At 44.5% G+C, this 20,430-nt stretch overlaps 1 protein-coding gene across 2 annotated transcripts in view; it reads right to left on the bottom strand.

Moving 5' to 3' along the window:
- The window catches only part of LOC119967389 (CD2-associated protein), a 277,194-nt gene that overhangs the window by 131,940 nt on the left and 124,824 nt on the right, over positions 1-20,430 (bottom strand). For both annotated transcript variants that reach the window (XM_038799889.1, XM_038799890.1), the window contains exon 3: positions 4,190-4,337. In XM_038799889.1, the coding sequence (XP_038655817.1) occupies positions 4,190-4,337 (148 nt within the window). The remainder of the gene's footprint in view (positions 1-4,189; positions 4,338-20,430) is intronic.

Genomic DNA, 20,430 nt, shown 5'->3' with positions numbered 1-20,430 from the left:
CTTGTCACGGCAGCACTTCCATCCCCACTCAAAAAACACACCAGCCCAGTGGTGGTAGCCACCCTCCAGGCCTGGAACCAACTACGGCAGCAATTTGGCCTGACCAAAATGTCTGACAAAGCCCCCATCTGCAATAACCACAGGTTCACAGCAGAACCGACGCCACCTTCAAAAAGTGGAGACAGGGCGAGAGGAGACTGACAGTTAGGGACCGACAGCAGGCTCACAACACTGGAAGAACTGACAAAGAGATTTCAACTAGCTTGGGGCAATGAACTAAGGTACCTGCAGCTCAAGAACTTCCAATGGAAGGAGACAAGGACTTGCCCACCACCACCACGACAGACACTACTAGAGGAGTTACTTGACGCAAACATTCTAGGTAAAGGAAACTGTCGCGACATGTATGAATGACTGGTAGAGAGGACCAACACTGTACTGAACGCAACAAGGAAGAAATGGGAGAAGACCTGGGGCTCGAAATAGCGTGGGGACTCTGGAGTGAAGCACTGCGTCGGGTCAACTCCACCTCCATGTGCACAAGACTCATCCTAACGCAACTGAAGGTGGTACAGAGAGCCCACTTAAGGAGAACCCAGTTCATCCCGGAGGTGGAGAGATGTGAACAGAATGTGGACAGGAGGAGGCCTGGCCAACCACACACACGTGTTTTGGTCTTGCCCCAGACTTACTGGCTACTGGGCAGCCTTCTTTGAGGCAGTATCCAAAGTGATACATGTGAGAGTGGAGCAGTGCCCGAAAGTAGTGATCTTCAGGGTATCTGACCAGCCAGATCTCCCAGCACCCAGCATTGTTGGGTTACTGGTATAGGGTGGATACGTGGGTTTGAGATCATTGCTCGGCACAACATCGAGGGCCGAAGGGCCTGTTCTGTGCTGTACTGTTCTATGATCTATGAGGGTATTTGGCCCATCGTGTCTACACCGGCTCCTGAAAGAGCACCCTATCCAAGCCCAGAGCTCCACTTACCTCCGAACCCAGCAACCGCACCTAAACATTTGGACACTACAAGGCAATTTAGCGTGGCCAATCCACCTAACGTGCACAGCTTTGGACTGTGGGAGGAAACCCACACAGACACGGGGAGAATGTGCAGGCTCCGAGACAGTGACCCAAGCCGGACATCGAACCCGGATCTCAGGCGCTGTGAAGCAACAGTGCTAACCACCGTGCTACCGGTGATCACTCACTAACGAGTATTATTGTCCACCTATGATACTCCATGTTACTGGTCAATGACTCTGTGGGTACTTGCATGGTTAATGAGCATGATCCTAGAGCTGCATGTTTAATCACTCACTTGGCAGGAGTTCCAAAAAGGTGGATTGGTCCTTGAATGCAAGGTCACGGGTCGTCCTTCCTCAGGCTTTTCTGAGTCTCCTCTTAGTGTTGGGTGTTCTTGAAGAATTGTGACCCTTCAATCAGGAGGTTCCTCCAAGTCAGACTCTTCTGAGCAAGATCTCCCAGGCAATGACATTTTAGTTCCATTTTATGAGATAAGCTTTGTGTCTTTGAAGAGCTTCCTTTGCCCTCCTCTTGTTCGGGATTGAGCTGGGTGAAAAAGATTTGCTTTGGCAGTCAGGCATCTGGACGGCCTAGTGGAGTTGTTTTCGGATGATCATGGCCTTGATACTGGTGCTATCAACTCCTTCAAGGACAAGAATGTTTAGCATGCCTGTCTTCCCAGCTGATTCAGAGCAAAGATACATTTGGATTTTGCAATGTGTTTTATGCCGAGTTGCTTATGAGTCTCCCTGATGTAATATTCATCCTTAGAAGCCTCAGTGATTACTGCAAATACTTTAACAAAGTTTAATGCCTTGGTTGACATATGCATGCCTCTTATAAGCTAATGTGAACTATCTCTCTCACAGGTATTGCAGAATCCAGTGCAGATTCAAAATCTGTAGTCATGCTTCACCTTTGTTGGGTCATCGCATTAATAGCTTGGCTTCTTAAAATCCTTGAACTTCTTTTGAGGTTTTGGCATAGATGCAGCGATCTTGAGAGAGGAGTCAGGCATCATCTCTGCCTGGTGATGAAGCAAATTAATTCCCCAACCCTAAGAGTGTACAGGCAAAGGACATCCCAAAATGATGTCAGAAGAGATGTGTGCCCGGATACTCAATTTCAGCAGTTGCTGCTTTCGGACTTTGAGCTTGTACAATGAACAATTTATATGTCTGAACCATCGCTCTCTCCTCATCTCACTCACTCACTCCCTCCCTTCCTCTCTCTCCTTCCCCCCTTCCCTCCCCTCCCTCACCGCTTTTTAAATAGACAAAACCGTTGTGTTTATGTGGGAAAATATATTTTATTGACCATTGTGTTCAAGTGAGAAAATATTTTTATTGTAAGAAATTTGTAAAAGTTGAGATTAAGCAACAAAGTGTCATTGTTCAGCTGATAAAATTAAACATTAAGATAAATGTTAAATGGTTTCAAAGTTTAATACTAATAAAATTACTTTTGTTAATAATGTTTTTCATTCAACTTTGCAAGCTTCTACGAATGTCTTACTGAAACATCAAAACACATTTAATTATGAGATAATTATAAATGAATAAGATAATTGAATTAAACAAGACAGAAACATAATCACACGGTGGCACACTGGTTAGCAATGCTTCCTCACAACACCAGGGACCCGTGTTCAATTTGGAGCTTGACTGACTGTGTGGTGTTTGCACATTCTCCAAACTGTAGTGGTATGGTAGACAATGGCATTAAACAGGAATCATAGAATCCCGACAGTGCAGGAGGCTATTCGGCCCATCGAGTCTGCACCGACCCTTCGAATGAGCAACTGCCCATTTATGAGTGTCCATCTCACCCTATCGCCGTAAACCCATAATTTAACCTGCATATCCCTGGATCATTGAGGGAAAATTTTGCACAACCAATCTATCTAACTAGCACATCTTTAAACTGTGGTAGGAAACTGGACTATCTGGAGGCAACTCTCGCAGACATGGGGAGAACCTACAAGCCCTACACAATCACTCAAGGCCGGAATTAAACCTGGGCCCTGTGGTGATATGCATCACTGTAAATACAAGGGGTTAATGTAAATACACTTGGACTAGATAGACACTAGAGGGAGCACCAAGGACATGACACACAGACATTCAGCCAATAGGCCAGTAAGATAGGACACGACCAATGTATACACACACACACACACACACACACACACACACGGGGGCCATTCCACCAGCCCATATAAAAGGATACAGCACACATGCTCAGTCTCTTTCCAGTGGAGACTCTTAGTGAGTGCATACAGGGTTGATTGAAACACATCACACCCACCACGTGGATTGTAGCCGACTGGTTAGATAGTCTGAGTAGCTATAGCAGGATTAACAGGAGAGTCGAAGCCAAGTAGGAGAATCGTTAACAGTTTAATAAATGTGTTAAAGCTATCTCCAAGTTTGAACCTTCCTTTGTCAGAGTGCACATCAAGGAAGCAGCTTATGCTACGTCAAGAGCATAATAAAACAGGCCCCTGGTGCTGTCAGGCAACAGTGCTAACCACTTGCAATCGCCGCTGACCCGATGCAATTGGCCATTATGTCAGTATGATTAACCAAGTGACAGTAGGTTTGATCTGGGTCATTATTTCTAGTTCCATAGGTCAATTTCAGCAGCAAGTTTCCAAGCCAAAAATGTAATTGTTAGCACATATCCACAAGCAAAATAATTTAAGCTGCTCCAACAATATCCTTATTCAAAATTGCTGCTTTCTCCAATTGAAGGTTAACTTGAATGGGAAGGGATGGAAAGGGGTTCAAAGAGCGGCATCATAATCTGATAAAGAATATTGTGCATACAACATGATGCAAATTTAAACTATTTGCTAGGTTCTCTATATTGTGTAGACTCAGCTATGACAGCCACAGAAAAGGTGATTTACATATTTAGATCAAACAGATCAGAACTTGGGAAGTCATATTCAATGAAACTTTAACCATCTCTCTCTCTCACTGGGTCTGATGAGTATGTGCTGCATTTTGTTTTGATTTCAGATTTACAGCATCCATGCTTTCATTGCATTGGTTATTGTGTTTTTGTGCCTAATGTTAGAGTAGATCCAGTATAACACTGTCCCTCTAAATTGTTTTACTGCTTTGAGTTACAATCGGTAATAGAAATGCTCTTTACTTACTTCTCCGGAGAGACTTTGGTTGAGGTGGAAACCCAACAACTGGGAATCCAAAATGACTCATGCGCTGTACCAGATTGGCAACATTTCCAGATTTCTCTCGTTTAATCACTGGGCTTTCTTCTTTTGTTTCTCCGTCTTTTTTTAATTCCTGTGCAAAGGGAAAAAATGTTTCTTACTTGTCAATGAATTTTAAGGCAAAGCAGTAATCCATATAGAGGAATTTGCAATATGACTACAAGAAGTGCTACGAGAAATTTGAAAATATTACCGGATTGCAGGATTTTCTCAATATCAAAAACATTCATCAGGGCGTGCATCTGTTCCCCGAGGAACGGAGCACGGAGCAATTATGCGCTGATTTTAAAAAGCTGATGTGCAAAAATGTTAAGAAATGCAGCAAGTAATTTATGTTTTTCAACTGCAAGCACTCAAAACATAACAATACCATCAGCCAGCAGCCTGTCACTTGCACTGTCTCAATAAACAGATTCAAAATGCTAAATTACCATCCCTATACACTGCTTTTCAAGAATATCCCTTGAACATCATTTTCTGAATGCATAAATTGAGAATTGAATGTCGCGGCAAGCCACATAGGACTGACCCCACAGTTAATATATATCTGCTGCTAAAACCCATCAATGTCTGTCACCTCCAGACTCCGTTATTCCCATTAGCCTGCCATCGAATAACTCCATAAACTTCTGCTCATCCAAAATTATGCCACACCATACCTGTTCACCAATCTACACTAATTCCAAGCCCCATTACACCTCATTCTTGTGTTCACATATCGACATGGCCTTGCCAGTCCGATCTCCGTAAGCTTCTTTAGCCCAACAACTCACCAAGCAGTGTTCCTCCAATTCTGACCTCTGAATTTTCCAATTCACTTTGTCCACATTGGTGAAGGTACTTTCAGTTATCTGGACCTTATATGCTGGAATTCCTCTCTGTCTTTCCATCTCCCTCTCAGTTAAGACACACTTCAAAACAGCTTGAACCAAGTTTTTAATCACACCTGGTAGCAGCTCCTTCTTTGGCTCAATATAAATTTTTTGGCAGATTGTTTTGCGACAAATTAAAAGCACAGTGGATGCGATCTATCGGCCAGAGAGATGGTCAAGAGATCGGGAGCTCCGCTCAACAGAGCTCCTTTGTGCGTAGCCGAGGGGTGGGGGCGTGGGACTACAAGCGCTGGCAACGACCCCGCTAATCCCGCCCAGAACTGTCTTTATATCGGTGTTATGCCCGTTCAGCTGGTGTTAAGACTTCTCCCATTCTTTCTCATCCAACCATCAGCATAACCCTACATTCCCTTCTCCCCCATATTTACATAGCCTTCCTTAAATGCATCTCCTACTATTAGCCTCAACCACCTCTTGTGGTAACAAATTCCATATTCCCAACATTCTCGAACTAAAGAGGTGACTTTTGAGTGCTCTATTTCTTGGTTACCATCTATTGTTGAATTTTCTTTTCCTCGCAAGTGAAAATACATACTGTGCCTTCGCTTATATACCTCTGTTAGGTCACCCAAAAGAGAGACAATCTGGATAGGTATAATGCCATATTCCTGGGCTCATCCATGTAAATCCTTATTTTATAATACTGACCAGAACTGTGCACAGTACACCAAGTGTAGCCTAAGCAGGTTTTGATAAAGTTTAGTACAACTTTCACTACTTTCCAATTCTCTTGAGAAAAAAAATTTGTTTTTTTAATGGTTTTTTAACGATTTGCATATTTATACGTTCAGATCCTTTTGCTCCTCTCCCGTTTAAATTCTTATTTTCCCAGTAATGTGATCTAATCTTTCTTACCAAAATGTAAAATCTAACACTCAGCTATGTTAAGATTCATTTGCCAATTACAAGAACATTTTGCAAGTTTATTCACGTCTCCTTTTAATTAGTTGCAGTCGCCTCAGTGCTGACTATCCCTCTCGATTTAGTGCCATCTGAAAATTTATAATGTGTTTTTTCAGTTGCACAATCTGAATCATTAATATAAATTGTGAACAAACATGGTCCCAGCATTGATCTTTGCACGCCCTACTTTCCATCACCGTGGTTAGCAGAGCTGTCTCACAGCACCAGGGAACCAGGTTGGATTACTGTACAGTTTGCACTTTTGCCCCATATCGACGCGTGTTTCCTCTGGCAGCAGGGTAGCACAAATGGCTAGCACTGTGGCTTCACAGCGCCAAGGTCCCAGGTTCAATTCCCTGCTGGGTCACTGACTGTGCGGAGTCTGCACGTTCTCCCCGTGTTTGCATGGGTTTCCTCCGGGTGCTCCAGGAGTTTCCTCCCACAGTCCAAAGACATGCAGGTTAGGTGGATTGGCCATGCCAAATTGCCCTGTGTGTCCAAAAAGGTTAGGAGGGGTTATTAGGTTACGAGATAGGATGGAAGTGAGGCCTTAAGTGGGTCGTGCAGACTCGATGCGCCAAATGGCCTCCATCTACACTATGTTCTATATGTACTCTGAATAGTTACCCTTCACCCTTACTCTCTGCCTTGCAGCTGGCTAGTATTCTGCCATTTGCTCTCTGGCTCTGATGCTCTGTGCTTATTAATTGATCCATTAGGTGGTGGCACTGCATCAAAGGCCTTTTGAAATTTTAGAACGATACAGCGCAGTACAGGCCCTTCAGCCCTCGATGTTGCACCGACATGGAAAAAAAAAACTAAAGGCCATCTAACCTACACTATGCCCTTATCATCCATATGCTTGTCCAATAAATTTTTAAATGCCCTCAATGTTGGCGAGTTCACTACTGTTGCAGGTAGGGCATTCCACGGCCTCACCACTCTTTGCGTAAAAAACCCACCTCTGACCTCTGTCCTATATCTATTACCCCTCAATTTAAGGCTATGTCCCCTCGTGCTAGCCACCTCCATCCGCGGGAGAAGGCTCTCGCTGTCCACCCTATCTAACCCTCTGATCATTTTGTATGCCTCTATTAAGTCACCTCTTAACCTTCTTCTCTCTAACGAAAACAACCTCAAGTCCATCAGCCTTTCCTCATAAGATTTTCCCTCCATACCAGGCAACATCCTGGTAAATCTCCTCTGCACCCGTTCCAAAGCTTCCACGTCCTTCCTATAATGAGGCGACCAGAACTGTACGCAATACTCCAAATGCGGCCGTACCAGAGTTTGGTACAGCTGCATCATGACCTCGTGGCTCCGGAACTCAATCCCTCTACCAATAAAGGCCAACACACCATAGGCCTTCTTCACAACCCTATCAACCTGGGTGGCAACTTTCAGGGATCTATGTACATGGACACCGAGATCCCTCTGCTCATCCACACTACCAAGAATTTTACCATTAGCCAAATATTCCGCATTCCTGTTATTCTTTCCAAAGTGAATCACCTCACACTTCTCCACATTAAACTCCATTTGCCACCTCTCAGCCCAGCTCTGCAGCTTATCTATGTCCCTCTGTAACCTGCAACATCCTTCCGCACTGTCTACAACTCCACCGACTTTAGTGTCGTCTGCAAATTTACTCACCCATCCTTCTGCGCCCTCCTCTAGGTCATTTATAAAAATGACAAACAGCAACGGCCCCAGAACAGATCCTTGTGGTACGCCACAATTAGATGAATTACATCTACAACATACCCTTATCTACTCTCAGTTGCTGCTTCAAAGAATTCAAAAAGCATCATCAGGACTTCATATTTTGAAATCTTTGCTAACTATTCATTATGATACTTTGGTTTCTCAATGTTTTTCTACTTTCCACTTTGGAAGGAATTCATTATTTTTTTTAACCAATGATATTCAGCTGACTGGTCTATGGTTCGCTGGACAAGTTTATCTCCCTTCCAGCTGTGCACCAGTCGTCTGGCAGTACATCTTTCTGTAATGTATTAGAACATAGAGCAGTACAGCACAGAACAGGCCCTTCGGCCCTCAATGTTGTGCCGAGCCATGATCACCCTACTCAAACCCACGTATCCACCCTATACCCATAACCCAACAACCCCCCCCCCCCCCCTTAACCTTACTTTTATTAGGACACTACGGGCAATTTAGCATGGCCAATCCACCTAACCCGCACATCTTTGGACTGTGGGAGGAAACCGGAGCACCCGGAGGAAACCCACGCACACAGGGGGAGGAAGTGCAGACTCCACACAGACAGTGACCCAGCCGGGAATCGAACCTGGGACCCTGGAGCTGTGAAGCATTTATGCTAACCACCATGCTACCCTGCTGCCCTTTATTGAATGCATGTCATGGTGCCCCTGTTATCTCTCCCATAAATGATTTTAAACTGTACAGGTGCAACACATCGGGACTCGGGGCTTTATCCTGAGTTTGTTTCTTTATTTAATATTTTCCCTTTTAATTTTAAGCAGTTACATAATTTGTAATCTCAAGTATTCATTTACAATTTCTGTCATTCACTATTGCTGCCCGTGATTTTATCATGGCCATCCGTTACTAGCGCTACACCCTGCCTGATTTTCCTTCTTTTAACATTCATGTGTCCTCAGTTTTTCATTGTATTTTTGTCCCTTGATAATTTGATTTTATACTTCTTTGCCTTCCCAATTTAGCTTCTCTCTTCATTTCATATTCGCCCTCGTCTTGCTCTCCTGTCCATTTTCTCTGCGTATGTCTCTTTCCTTTTTTTCACCCATGTCCATGCCTTCATGGTGTATAGTTTATACTTACTTTTTAGTGAAATATATTTTTAACCGTTAAATAATTCGGGAGACTTTTGACTCGCCCCCTCCAAAGTAAAAACACCACCCGGTAGATTCAGTAAATGACCCATATTTAACTTTTCATCTATGTTTTTTCCTCCCACCCAGAGGGCCCAGGGTGTCCTAACATTTCAGCAATATTTATGTCCTGAAATACAGCCATGAAGTACAGAGTGGGTGGCTTGATGCACCCTGGGCCCTCTGGGTGAGAGGAAGAAACAAAAAACCTAAAAGCTTCGACTCCCACTGGAAGTACGCCTGCAGCAATTCATGTTATTGTTTCCATACAACATACTAAAGCATTATAAACAAATTGAATGTATATGGCTGCTTCAGATAGTTTGTTGGCAGGATAGCTACATGGAAGACTCAATACAGTTTCCAGTTCAATTTTTTTGTTGCTGTTCTCAAGGACCATGAAGGACAAAGGAGAGTCTGGATTTTGTGATCAACACAGTGTGCCAAACAGAACATAGAAAATATGGGAGAACATAGGACTTCCAGAGCCATTTGATAAGACCATGACTGCCATTAAATAAGTTCATGTCTGATGTGCACTCAGCTCCAGTTTCTTGGGTGCAGTCAGTTTATCCCTTGTACAAAGCATTCCCGATTGCCACTCAGATTCACTCAGCTTGGAAGGAACACTGGATTGCCACTCCGATTATTGAACAGCAGCTGACACTTAATACAAAGTAATAGCCACTTGGGTAACATAACAAGGAGCTTCCCAGCGTTTGTGAAACTGCACTCATTGCCTTTATGGATGATCAACTTTCTATAACAGATCTGCTTGATTAAGGATTTTGCTCACTACGATGACAAGCCTAAGTCGTAAATGGAAACAAATGTAAACTTTGGTTTCATTTAAGCTAGTGCGTTCTATTAATTGTGACTGCAGAACAATTAATTGGTTGCAAATTTTTTACTGTCAGATGAAATATCAATCCATCCTCAGCACCCACCTGCTCATATGGTCATGTCCTATTCCCAGGGACATAAACTAAGACAACAAAGGAGAGTGAATATTACCCTCGTTAAAATGGCAATCTTCAATCACATAGAATGAGATTAATTAATTGCAGTTGTCTTCATACTCAACATTTATTTACAATTTTATTTGAGTAGTTTTTCAGCAAGAATAATAATGTACTAATGCAATAAAGAAGCATTGGAACGGAAAATTTAAGGATATTCTCAAGCCAGTACCAGTAAGCACATTCCCCACACCCATGAATTGTCTCGAAACTGGTCTTCAGTTTAGAACCTCTGAAGGCAACAAAAACAAACTGCGTCAGTGATTGAATTCTGAACTCTGGGTGGGTGAATGCAAAACAACATTGATAGGGCAGAACAGAGGAATCTTTACACTGCATCCAACAATCCAAAGCCTGTCATGATGGTATCACCAGGTGCGCAAAAATGAAATGCATTTCCTTATCGTAACACGCCTCAACATTGTACCTTTACATACTTTTCCAGATTTTTAAAAATCAAAGTCAACAGACAGGTGGGAGCTTCGATGGAATAAAGGTAAAGATTTTGTGGAAGAACCGACCATCGGAGCACAACCCATGCACAAACATTTTACACACATCTTCTGATGAGAAGGGCCGAGCTCAAGGATGGTGAATAAAATGTACAGACGGAAAGGAGGAAAAATGTGACAAACACAAAACACAGCTTATTTCAACAGATGTTCATCAGTCATCAAATCTTAAAAAACTTGAATTATGCTCGCCAGCTTCTGTGCTGGAATTAAAGCAAGCACTTACACCATACCAGCCTCCCCAAACAGGCACTGGAATGTGACGACTAGGGGCTTTTCACAGTAATGTAATTTGAAGTAATTTGTGACAATAAGCGGTTTTCATTTCATTATACAATATGTCACATGTTGGAAGCAACATACCCTTCATCACAATTTTTTCCTTTAAAAAGCAGCTCGACAGTTACGTGGGCAGGGTGGGTTTAGAGGAATATGAACCAAATGCGGGCAAGTGGGACTAGCTTAGTGACAGAAACTGGGCGGCATGGATAAGCCGGGCCGAAGGGCCCGTTTCCATGCTGTAAATATCTATGACTCTAAAAGCTGGGTTATCGCTCAAATGCTGCTGTGGGCAGAGTTCAGAGTGATATACGAATCATGTTGATTTCTTTTTTTAAAAACTTATTCTAGCCTATCTAATTTTTTAGGAGAACATAATACAGCGAACAAATAACCAAAATGACTATTGAAAATACTTAGAATCCCACCCACTCTCCCTATCATCAAGGGTATGATGAATTTCAATCACATCGGTATTTACTTTGCTGATAATATAAAACTTGAACTGCTCAGTGTGGTTTGAGAAAAAAGTGCGTTCAAATCTTTAACTGGGTTTAAATTTAAACTAAACTTGCATCCTATTGAAAATCTAAATATATCCAATTCCCAATACACAAAAAAGTAACCGCAAAACAGAAAAGGTTTAGATTGAAATGAGTGTGCACCTACAACTCTGGCAATGAATGCGAGAAACCTGCTGCTAATGATGCAGCATTTTCCAAATTGGAGGAACCAACACAAAGTGTGGTGACATTGCAGAACACCTCCATTCAACCCACGAGCACAATGCTAAACTTCCAGACACCTGCCATTTTAATTCTTCATCCCATTTTAACCCATTCTGTCCTTAACCTCCTACAGTGTTCCAATAAAGTTCAAGAAGCATCTTTTAACTCGGCACTTTCCAACTGCCTGGATTTACAAACGTGGTAGTTCAACAATTTCAGATCATAACCTCCGGCCCGATTTATCAGGCAACAGCTATTTGTGATGATTTTGCTATTTCCATTTACAGCTCCTACACACCCAATTCCTGTTCTTTACTTATCCCATTACCATTTTCTTTTACTTTGCACCATCATCTTTTTTCGCATTTAATCCCACAAGTCTTCCTCATGGTTCTTCCTCTTGCCGTCCCACCTCAGTTCCTGCTTAAAACCGGTTACATCTTTCAACTTATTCCAGTTCTATGCCATCAACCTGGAACCCAGTTTCTCTCTCGAAAGCTGTGAGAACTGTTCAATATTTCAAACATTTTCTGATTTTAATTCTGCATTGGTAGAACAAAAACAGAAGGAAGCAATTCATCACATCGCATCAATGTTGGCTTTCTCAAAAGAGTTACCAATTGTTTCCACTCCCCCAGCTCTTTCCATGTAGACTTGAAAATGTTTCACTTGATTGGAGGTAGAATTCCTTTTTGAAAGTTATTCGTGAAATGCCTCCATAACACTTTCAGGCACTTAGTAAAAGCTCAATTAGTAAAAAAGTAGGAAGATACACTCTATAAATCCTTCCCCATAAATGAAAGTCTTCAATAAACACCCATAAGACCACAAGATACAGGAACAGAATTAGGCCATTCAGTCCACCGAGTCTGCTCCACCATTCGATCTTGGCTGATATGTTCCTCATCCCCATTGTCCCGGCTTCTCCCCATAATGGGCGGAATGGCAGCACAGTGGTCAGCACTGTTCCTTCACAGAGCCGGGGACCCAGGTTTGATTCCTGACTTGGGTCACTGTTTGTGCGGAGTCTGCATGTCCTCCTCCTTCCAGTGTGGGCTTCCGCCAGGCCCTCCGGTTTCCTCGCACAAGTCCCGAAAGTGAACTTGTCAAGTGAATTGGACATTCTGAATTCTCCCTCTGTGCACCTGAATAGGTGTCGGAGTGTGGCAACTAGGAAATTTTCACAGTAACTTCATTGCGGTGTTAATGTAAGCTTAATTGTGACACTAATAAAGGTTATTGTTATTAACCCCGATCCCCTTATTAATCAAGAAATCTCTTCTCAATCGAGAACACCAGATTTATGCTCGAGGTGCTGTTAACTCCAGGGCCATAGACTAAGAGCTGGGGGGTAGAATTAGACAGAACAGTTCTTTATTAGAAGACAAGAACTAGGAGGAGTAGGCAATTTAGCCTCTCGAGCCTGTGACGAATTAAAAATTTGCTCACTGTCCCTGTATCCACCACACTCTGGGGTAGCGAATTCCACAGATTCATAATCCTTTGGGAGTAGTAGTTTCTCCTCATCTCCGTTTTAAAATTGCTACCTCTTATACTGAGACTATGACTTCTTGCACAAGAAGAAGCATCTGCTCCAGGACTACTTAATCAACACCTTTTATCATCTTATATACCTCAATTTGATCTTCTTTAAACTCTACAGAGCATATGCCTAAACTGCTCAATCCCTCTTCAGAAGACCAACTCTTCATCTCTGGAATCTAGTGAACCACCTCCGAACTTCACCCAATGCCACAACATCTTTCTGAAAGTAAGTGGGCCAGAACTACGCACAAAAGTCCAGGTGCGTCAGTTACGGAGGGCCAGAGGGACAGTGTACGAGTATGGGGAAAGGCAAGTAGGATGTTGGCCCATCAGTTGTGAAAACAGGTAGTGGCAAGGGAGTTTGATAAGGTGAGGGACGAGAGGAGTATGGTGCTGGTGGACCCAAAGGGGGTGCATGACTTATTTGAGGCCTTCTACTGGAGGCTGTACGAGTCGGAGTCTCCATTCGGGGAGGAGGGATGAGACGGTTCCTGTATGGGTTGGGGTTTCCCAAGGTGGAGGAGGAAGAGGGCGCAGGGCTTGGGGTCTCTGATCGAGTTGAGGGAGGTGATGGACCGCATGGATGTGATGGAGGCAGGGAAGGCCCCCTGGTCGGACGGGTTCCCAGTAGAGTATTATAGGAAGTTTGGTGCAGAGCTGGGGCCACTGCTAGCGAGGACGTACAATGAGGCAAGGGGTAGGGAGGAGCTCCCCACCACATTGTCACAGGCTCCCAATTCCCTGATCTTGAAGAAAAATAAATGCCTGGGGCAGTATGCTTTGTACTGCCTGAAATCACTGCTTAAGATCGATGCCAAGTTGTTGGCCAAGGTGCTGACACCACGAATGGAGGACTGGGCGCGATAGGGGAGGACCAGATGGGATTTGTGAAGGGAAGGCAGTTGTCGTTGAATGTGCAAGGGCTGCTTAATGTTATTATGATGCACATGGTAGAGGTAGTGGTAATGGACACATAGAAGGCCTTTGATTGGATGGAGTGGGCGTATTTGTTGGAGGTGTTGGGCCAATTCGGATTTGGTCAAGGAGGGTCTGTGAATTGGATTCGGCATGTGGAGCCTGTACGAGCTTATGGCACTCGGATGAACCAGACAAGTTTGCGGTATTTCAAGTTATATCGGGGGGCAAAGCAGTGGTGCCCGCTCTCCTCATTGCTTTTCACCTTGGCGACATTGTCATTGGCAACAACACTGCAGGTGATGAGGGGCTGGAAAGGGATTGAGGGATTGTGTGGTGGTGGTGGTGGGTGGGGGGGGGGGGGGGGGGGGGGGGGGGCGCGGATTTTTGGGCTACAAATTGAACATGGAGAAGAGCCAGGAGTTTCCGATTAATGCTCAAGGGCAAGAGAGGAGGTTAGGTGAGCTGCCGTTCTCGGTGGTGGGGGAGAGTTTTCGGTATCTAGGAATCCAGGTGCCGTGGATCACGACCCAGCTACACAAATTGAACTCGGCATGACTAGTGGTGGGAATGAAGGTGGATTTCAAGAGGTCGGATGTGTTGCTACTGTCACTGGCTGGGTGCGTGCAGCCAGGTAAAATGACAATGTTGCCCAGGTTCCTGTGTGTGTTGCAGAACCTCCTTATCTTTGTTCCCAAGTTGTTTTTCAGCAAGGTTAACAGGACAATTTCAGGGTGTGTGTGGATGAGGAAGACTGTGGGTGAGACAACTGTTCCTGGAGAGGGGTGGGGTGGGAGTGGCATTGGCGAATTTGATAAATTAGTATTGGGCGGCGAACATTAGGAGGAGGAAATGGGTGGGGGAGGAGGATTGGTGTGGGTACAGGTGGAGGCGCCGAGGTGTCGGGGGACGAGTTTGAGGGCACTGTCATTGGCGCCTATTCTGTTTTCGCCGGTCAGATACTCCATGAGCCCAGTGGTGGTTTCAGCATTGTGCATGTGGAGCCAGTGCAGGCAACATTTTGGATTGGAGGGCACGTCATTGTGAGCGACGATATGTGACAACTATAGGTGTGTGACAGCGGCGTTGGATGCAAGGTTCTGGGGGTGGCGGCAGGTGGGAATAGAGTACTTTAGGAACTTGTCCATAGGGGCAAGTTTGCAGACTGGAGGAGTTGGAGGAAATGTACGAGTCGCCAAAAGGGAATGGTCTTCGGTACCTGCAGGTGAGAGATTTTGTGAGGAGAGAGGTGCCGTCCTTACTGGGGCTGCTGCCTCAAGTGCTGCGGGACATGTTGTTGTTGGAGAATGAAATAGGGGAGGATATCTGTAGTGAATTGATGGACAGGGAGGGGGCTCCTGTGGAGGAGATTAAGTGCAATTGGGGGGGAGGAGTTGGGAGGAGATATGGGAGGGGAGGTGCAGGTCAGGACGTAGAAAGAGGCCTTGCGTAGGGTGAACGCATCCTCGTCCTCATGTGCGAGGGTAAGCCTCATCCAATTTAAGGTGGTGCGGAGGACCCACATGACAGTTGCAAGGATGAGCCATATCTTTTTAAGGGTTGAGGATAGTTGTGAATAGTGTGCAAGGGGGCCCGCAAATCACATCCACATGTTTTGGGTGTGTCCAAAACTAAAGGGCTTTTGGCAGGTGTTCTCGAATGTTATGTCTGAGATTCTGGGTGTAGGAGTGATCCCCAAATCCAGAAGTGGTAATATTCAGTGTGTCGGAAGATCCAGTAGTCCGGGTGGGGAGAGCTGCCAATGTATCGGCCTTTGCCTCCTGAAATGACCCTGACCTATACAGGAAATCCAGGTGCGACCTCCACAAAGCCATCCGAGAGGCCAAGAGAGAATATCAAACCAAGCTAGAGTCACAGACAGACTCTCGGCGGTTGTGGCAAGGACTAAACAACGTAACAGGCTACAAAGCAAAGCAGAGCAGAATCTCTGGCAGCAGCGCATCCCTCCCCGATGAACACAATGCATTCTATGCTCGGGTCGAGAAGGTAACCAACAATCCGCTGTTGAGTGCCCCAGCAGCCCATAATTCACCCATACACACGATCACAGCTTCCAAAGTCAGATCGGCTTTCCTGAAAGTGAACCCTCGGAAGGCAACAGGCTCAGACGGGATCCCTGGTCGTGCACTCAGAGCCTGCACAGACCAGCTGGCAGAGGTGTTCGCGGACATCTTTAACCTGTTCCTACTCCATTCCCAGGTCCCCAACTGCTTCAAGAAGATCACCATCATACCGGTGCCAAAGAAGAACCAGGCAACGTGCCTCATTGAGTACTGTCCGGTGGCCCTGACTTCAGTCGTAATGAAGTGCTTTGAGAGGTTGATCATGAAGCGCATCACCTCCATACTCCCAGAACACGTTAATCCACTGCAATTCGCATACCGTTGCAACTGGTCCACATCAGCCGCCATTTCTCTGGCCCTGGATTCATCCCGAGAACATCTCGAAAACAAGGACTCCGACATCAAGACTCCTATTTATTGTCTACAGCTCTGCCTTCAACACCATAATCCCAGCCAAGCTCATAACAAAGCTCCAAAACCTAGGACTTGGCTCCCCACTCTGTACCTGGATCCTCGATTTTCTGACCAACAGACCACAATCAGTAAGAATGAACAACACCACCTCTCCACAATAATCTTCATAGTCCTCAATACCGGTGCCCCGCAAGGCTGCGTACTTAGCCCCCTACTCTACTCCCTGTACACCCACGACTGCATGGCAAAATTTGGTTCCAACTCCATCTACAAGTTTGCTAATGATACGACCATAGTGGGCCGGATCTCGAATAACGACGAGTCAGAATACAGGAGGGAGATAGAGAACCACGTGGAGTGGTATAGCGACAACAATCTCTCTCTCAATGCCAGCAAAACTAAAGAGCTGGTCATTGACCTCAGGAAGCAAAGTACTGTACACACTCCTGTCAGCATCAACAGGGCCACGGTGGAGATGATTAGCAGTTTCAAATTCCTAGGGGTGCACATCACCAAAAATCTGTCGTGGTCCACCTACGTCGACGCTACCACCAAGAAAGCACAACAGCACCTATACCTCCTCAGGAAACTAAGGAAATTCGGCATGGCCACATTAACCCTTACCAACTTTTACAGATACACCATAGAAAGCATCCTATCTGGCTGCATCACAGCCTGGTATGGCAACTGCTCAGCCCAGGACCGCAAGAAACTTCAGAGAGTCGTGAACATCACCCAGTCTATCACACGAACCTGCCTCCCATCCATTGACTCCATCTACACCTCCAGCTGCCTGGGGAAAGCGGGCAGCATAATCAAAGACCCCTCCCACCCGGCTTACTCACTTTTCCAACTTCTTCCATCGGGCAGGAGATTCAGAAGTCCGAGAACACGAACGAACAGACTCAAAAACAGCTTCTTCCCCACTGTCACCAGACTCCTAAATGACCCTCTTATGGACTGACCTCATTAACACTACACCCATGTCTGCTTCATCCGATGCCAATGCTTATGTAGTTACATTGTATATCTTGTGTTGCCCTATTATGTATTTTCTTTTATTCCCTTTTCTTCCCATGTACTTAATGATCTGCTGAGCTGCTCGCAGAAAAATACTTTTCGCTGTACCTCGGTACACGTGACAATAAACAAATCCAATCCAATCCAAAACCCGGAGACGGATATTGTTGCGTTGGTGAGTCTCGGAGCTGCTAAAGGTGGGGAATGGGCGAGTGACCTCGCAGAATTCCTGCATTGAAGGTCAAGTTCGCTTTGCGAGGATCGGAGGAGGAGGGGTTCACCCGGTGATGGAAACCATTCATTGATGTCTCCAAGGTGGATTGAGGGGGTCGGGGAGAGATAAAGGGGGGAAATTAGGAAGGCGGGTGGGGTGGGAGGTTGAGGATTTGGCATTTTTGTTCATGTTGATATTTTCGTCTTCTGATATTTTTGTGTATATATGTAAAAGCCTTGTATAAAAATATTAAAAAAATAATCCAGGTGCAGTCTCACCAATGCCTTGCACAGTTGCAAAACAACTTAAGGGCAGCACGGTATCACTGTGGTTAGTACAATTGCTTCACTGCTCCAGGGTCCCAGGTTCGATTTCGGCTTGGGTCACTGTCTGTGTGGAGTCTGCATATTCCTCCCCGTGTCTGCGTGGGTTTCCTCCGGGTGCTCCGGTTTCCTCCCACAGTCCAAAGATGTGCAGGTTGGGTGGATTGGCCATGATAAATTGCCCTTAATGTCCAAAATTCTATGATCTATGATTGACCTAGGACAAACGTTCGGCACAACATCGTGGGCCGAAGGGCCTGTTCTGTGCTGTATTTCTCTATCTCTATCTATCTATAACACATCCTTACCTTTATACTCAATTCCTTTAGCTATAAATGCCAACCTTCCATTTGCTCTCTTTATTACCTGCTGTACCTGCATGCTTGTTTTGTGCAACTCATTGCATGAGGCCACCCAGATTATTCTGTAGCAGAGCACCCCAATGGCAGCTCTGGCTCAACTTCCAAGCTGACCTGCAGATGCTAACATATTTCTCAGAGAAAATTAATTAACTTTTGAGAAAGGAATACATAATAAGGGAGTAGATGAAACATTTGGTACTCTTCCTGGCATTTGCTTCTCATTTGGAAATAAACTAACTAGAGCTATTATGTCTTATTCCAAATACCTAGTTTTACGAACGACATAAATAGTGCAAAACTGAAATAATTTATGACATCTTTAAACATTTTTCAGTGTTCAACTGTTGTGCAGCATTTTCTTCCCGAAATGTTGGCCTGCAGATGAAATTCTTTACACAATTCAGAGAGCACTAGCTACGTGTACCTGTGCAAATTACCTCTTGCAAATCTTTGACGCAGTCTCATGATTCTGCCAACAAAACATGTATTCCAAATGAGTCAGACGTCCTCAATATATCTGGTCAGTTTCATGATCTATAACCGCCACTCAATAGTGAAGAGCTATGAAATTGCAACTTTTTCTTTGTATCTGAACTTAAAACGCATATGGAATTTGAAGTAAAGCCGAGCAGTTTACATGAAAAGAATTTGACTGTGTAACTATACTGCAAATACATGACACAACCTGTGCCACCTCATCATCAGCAGGAGTCAATGGCTGCAAGCCAATGACTCATCCATTATAAACAAGCCTTTTCTTAAAAAAAAGAATCTGCTGTCAAGGCAATATGGCTGTGCAAAATGGCTACTGATACCCATCTGAATGTGCGCATTGGTGTGTCCGTGTGCAGAACTCAAGCACTCATTTCCACTGATTTTAATTAGGCCAAACTTGGGGCGGTTTGTAAGCATCGGCACTACAATTCTTCCGGCATCACAGTAAGCTTGTGAACATACCAATTAGGAGCAGGAATGAAATATCTTTAATTGGGGTTGGTGGTGGTGGTGGTGGTCGGGGGGGGGGGGGGGGTGATAGAATCCTCTGTATTTTGCATTGTTCACCAACCAAGTCATTAACTAGAAAATCTGGGTTTTGATTATATATTTGACACAAATACCAAATTATAAAGAAATCTCTCAGAACATGTTCTGCGCCTGACCGATCCTTCAAAGTATCTGTGGGATCAGGTGAAACATACACAGCAATGTTTGGTTCAAGGAAAGACCTCTATCCTCGAGCAGAAGCTGAGTAAGGATTTAAAAATCATGGTGCCAAGTGCCCACAACACAAGAAAAGACGCTGAACAATTTCCTGCTCAATTTTTCACTGATGAATGTGGACTGCGAGGCAACCAAGAAATCTGTGATTACGCTGCCTATGTAATGAAGAGCTATGAAAACATTTTTTATGATTCAGCTACCTTGTCAAAAATATGTAACTGTGCAGAAAAATTGTCCTTCTGAACTACAATGTTGAATTCTAGGGAAATAAATAAATTCTCATCAAAAAGGGGGTTCATTAAACATCCAAGTGTAGAATTGGTTGTAAAAATAGAATGAGACTCAACTGAAACTTAAAAGATGCAACATCTATCACCAACAGAACTGAAGAAAATTTAGAGAAATACCAAAAATGAAGTGGGGGATACAACAGCAGACAAGAAGGAAGAAAACATACAAAAAAGTCTGTAAATTTCAAGGCAACTAATCGGGAGTTGTGTGTGCAAAAGGACGATATGGACATGTTAACATAGTAGGTTGGCAGTCGCACATGTCATTTAACATTAATGATAAGTGTCAATACATTTGACAAGCAGGAAGGAAGAACTAAGAAATGGGAGCGCGGAGAATTGGAGAAACATAAAGGTGCAGATGCAGAGACATCTATGGCAGTCATTTTCAAAGTTGGGGTCATGACCCGCGGGTGGGTCGCAGGCAGGTGCCGGGAGGGTCGCGGAGCCATCCATCACAGCTTTCCCGAGCATGGGAATTAATGTGCAATGGCCGCAGCAGACAGTTTTTAAAAATGACAACTGACCAGCTTTCAGAATGCGGGCGCGCTGCGCATGCCCGCCTGCT

The sequence above is a fragment of the Scyliorhinus canicula genome, chromosome 6 (genome assembly GCF_902713615.1).
Source record: "Scyliorhinus canicula chromosome 6, sScyCan1.1, whole genome shotgun sequence".
NCBI classification, from domain to species: Eukaryota; Metazoa; Chordata; class Chondrichthyes; order Carcharhiniformes; family Scyliorhinidae; genus Scyliorhinus; species Scyliorhinus canicula.
The sequence above is the reverse complement of the archived record's forward strand: the minus strand, read 5'-3'. Positions and strand labels throughout refer to the sequence as shown.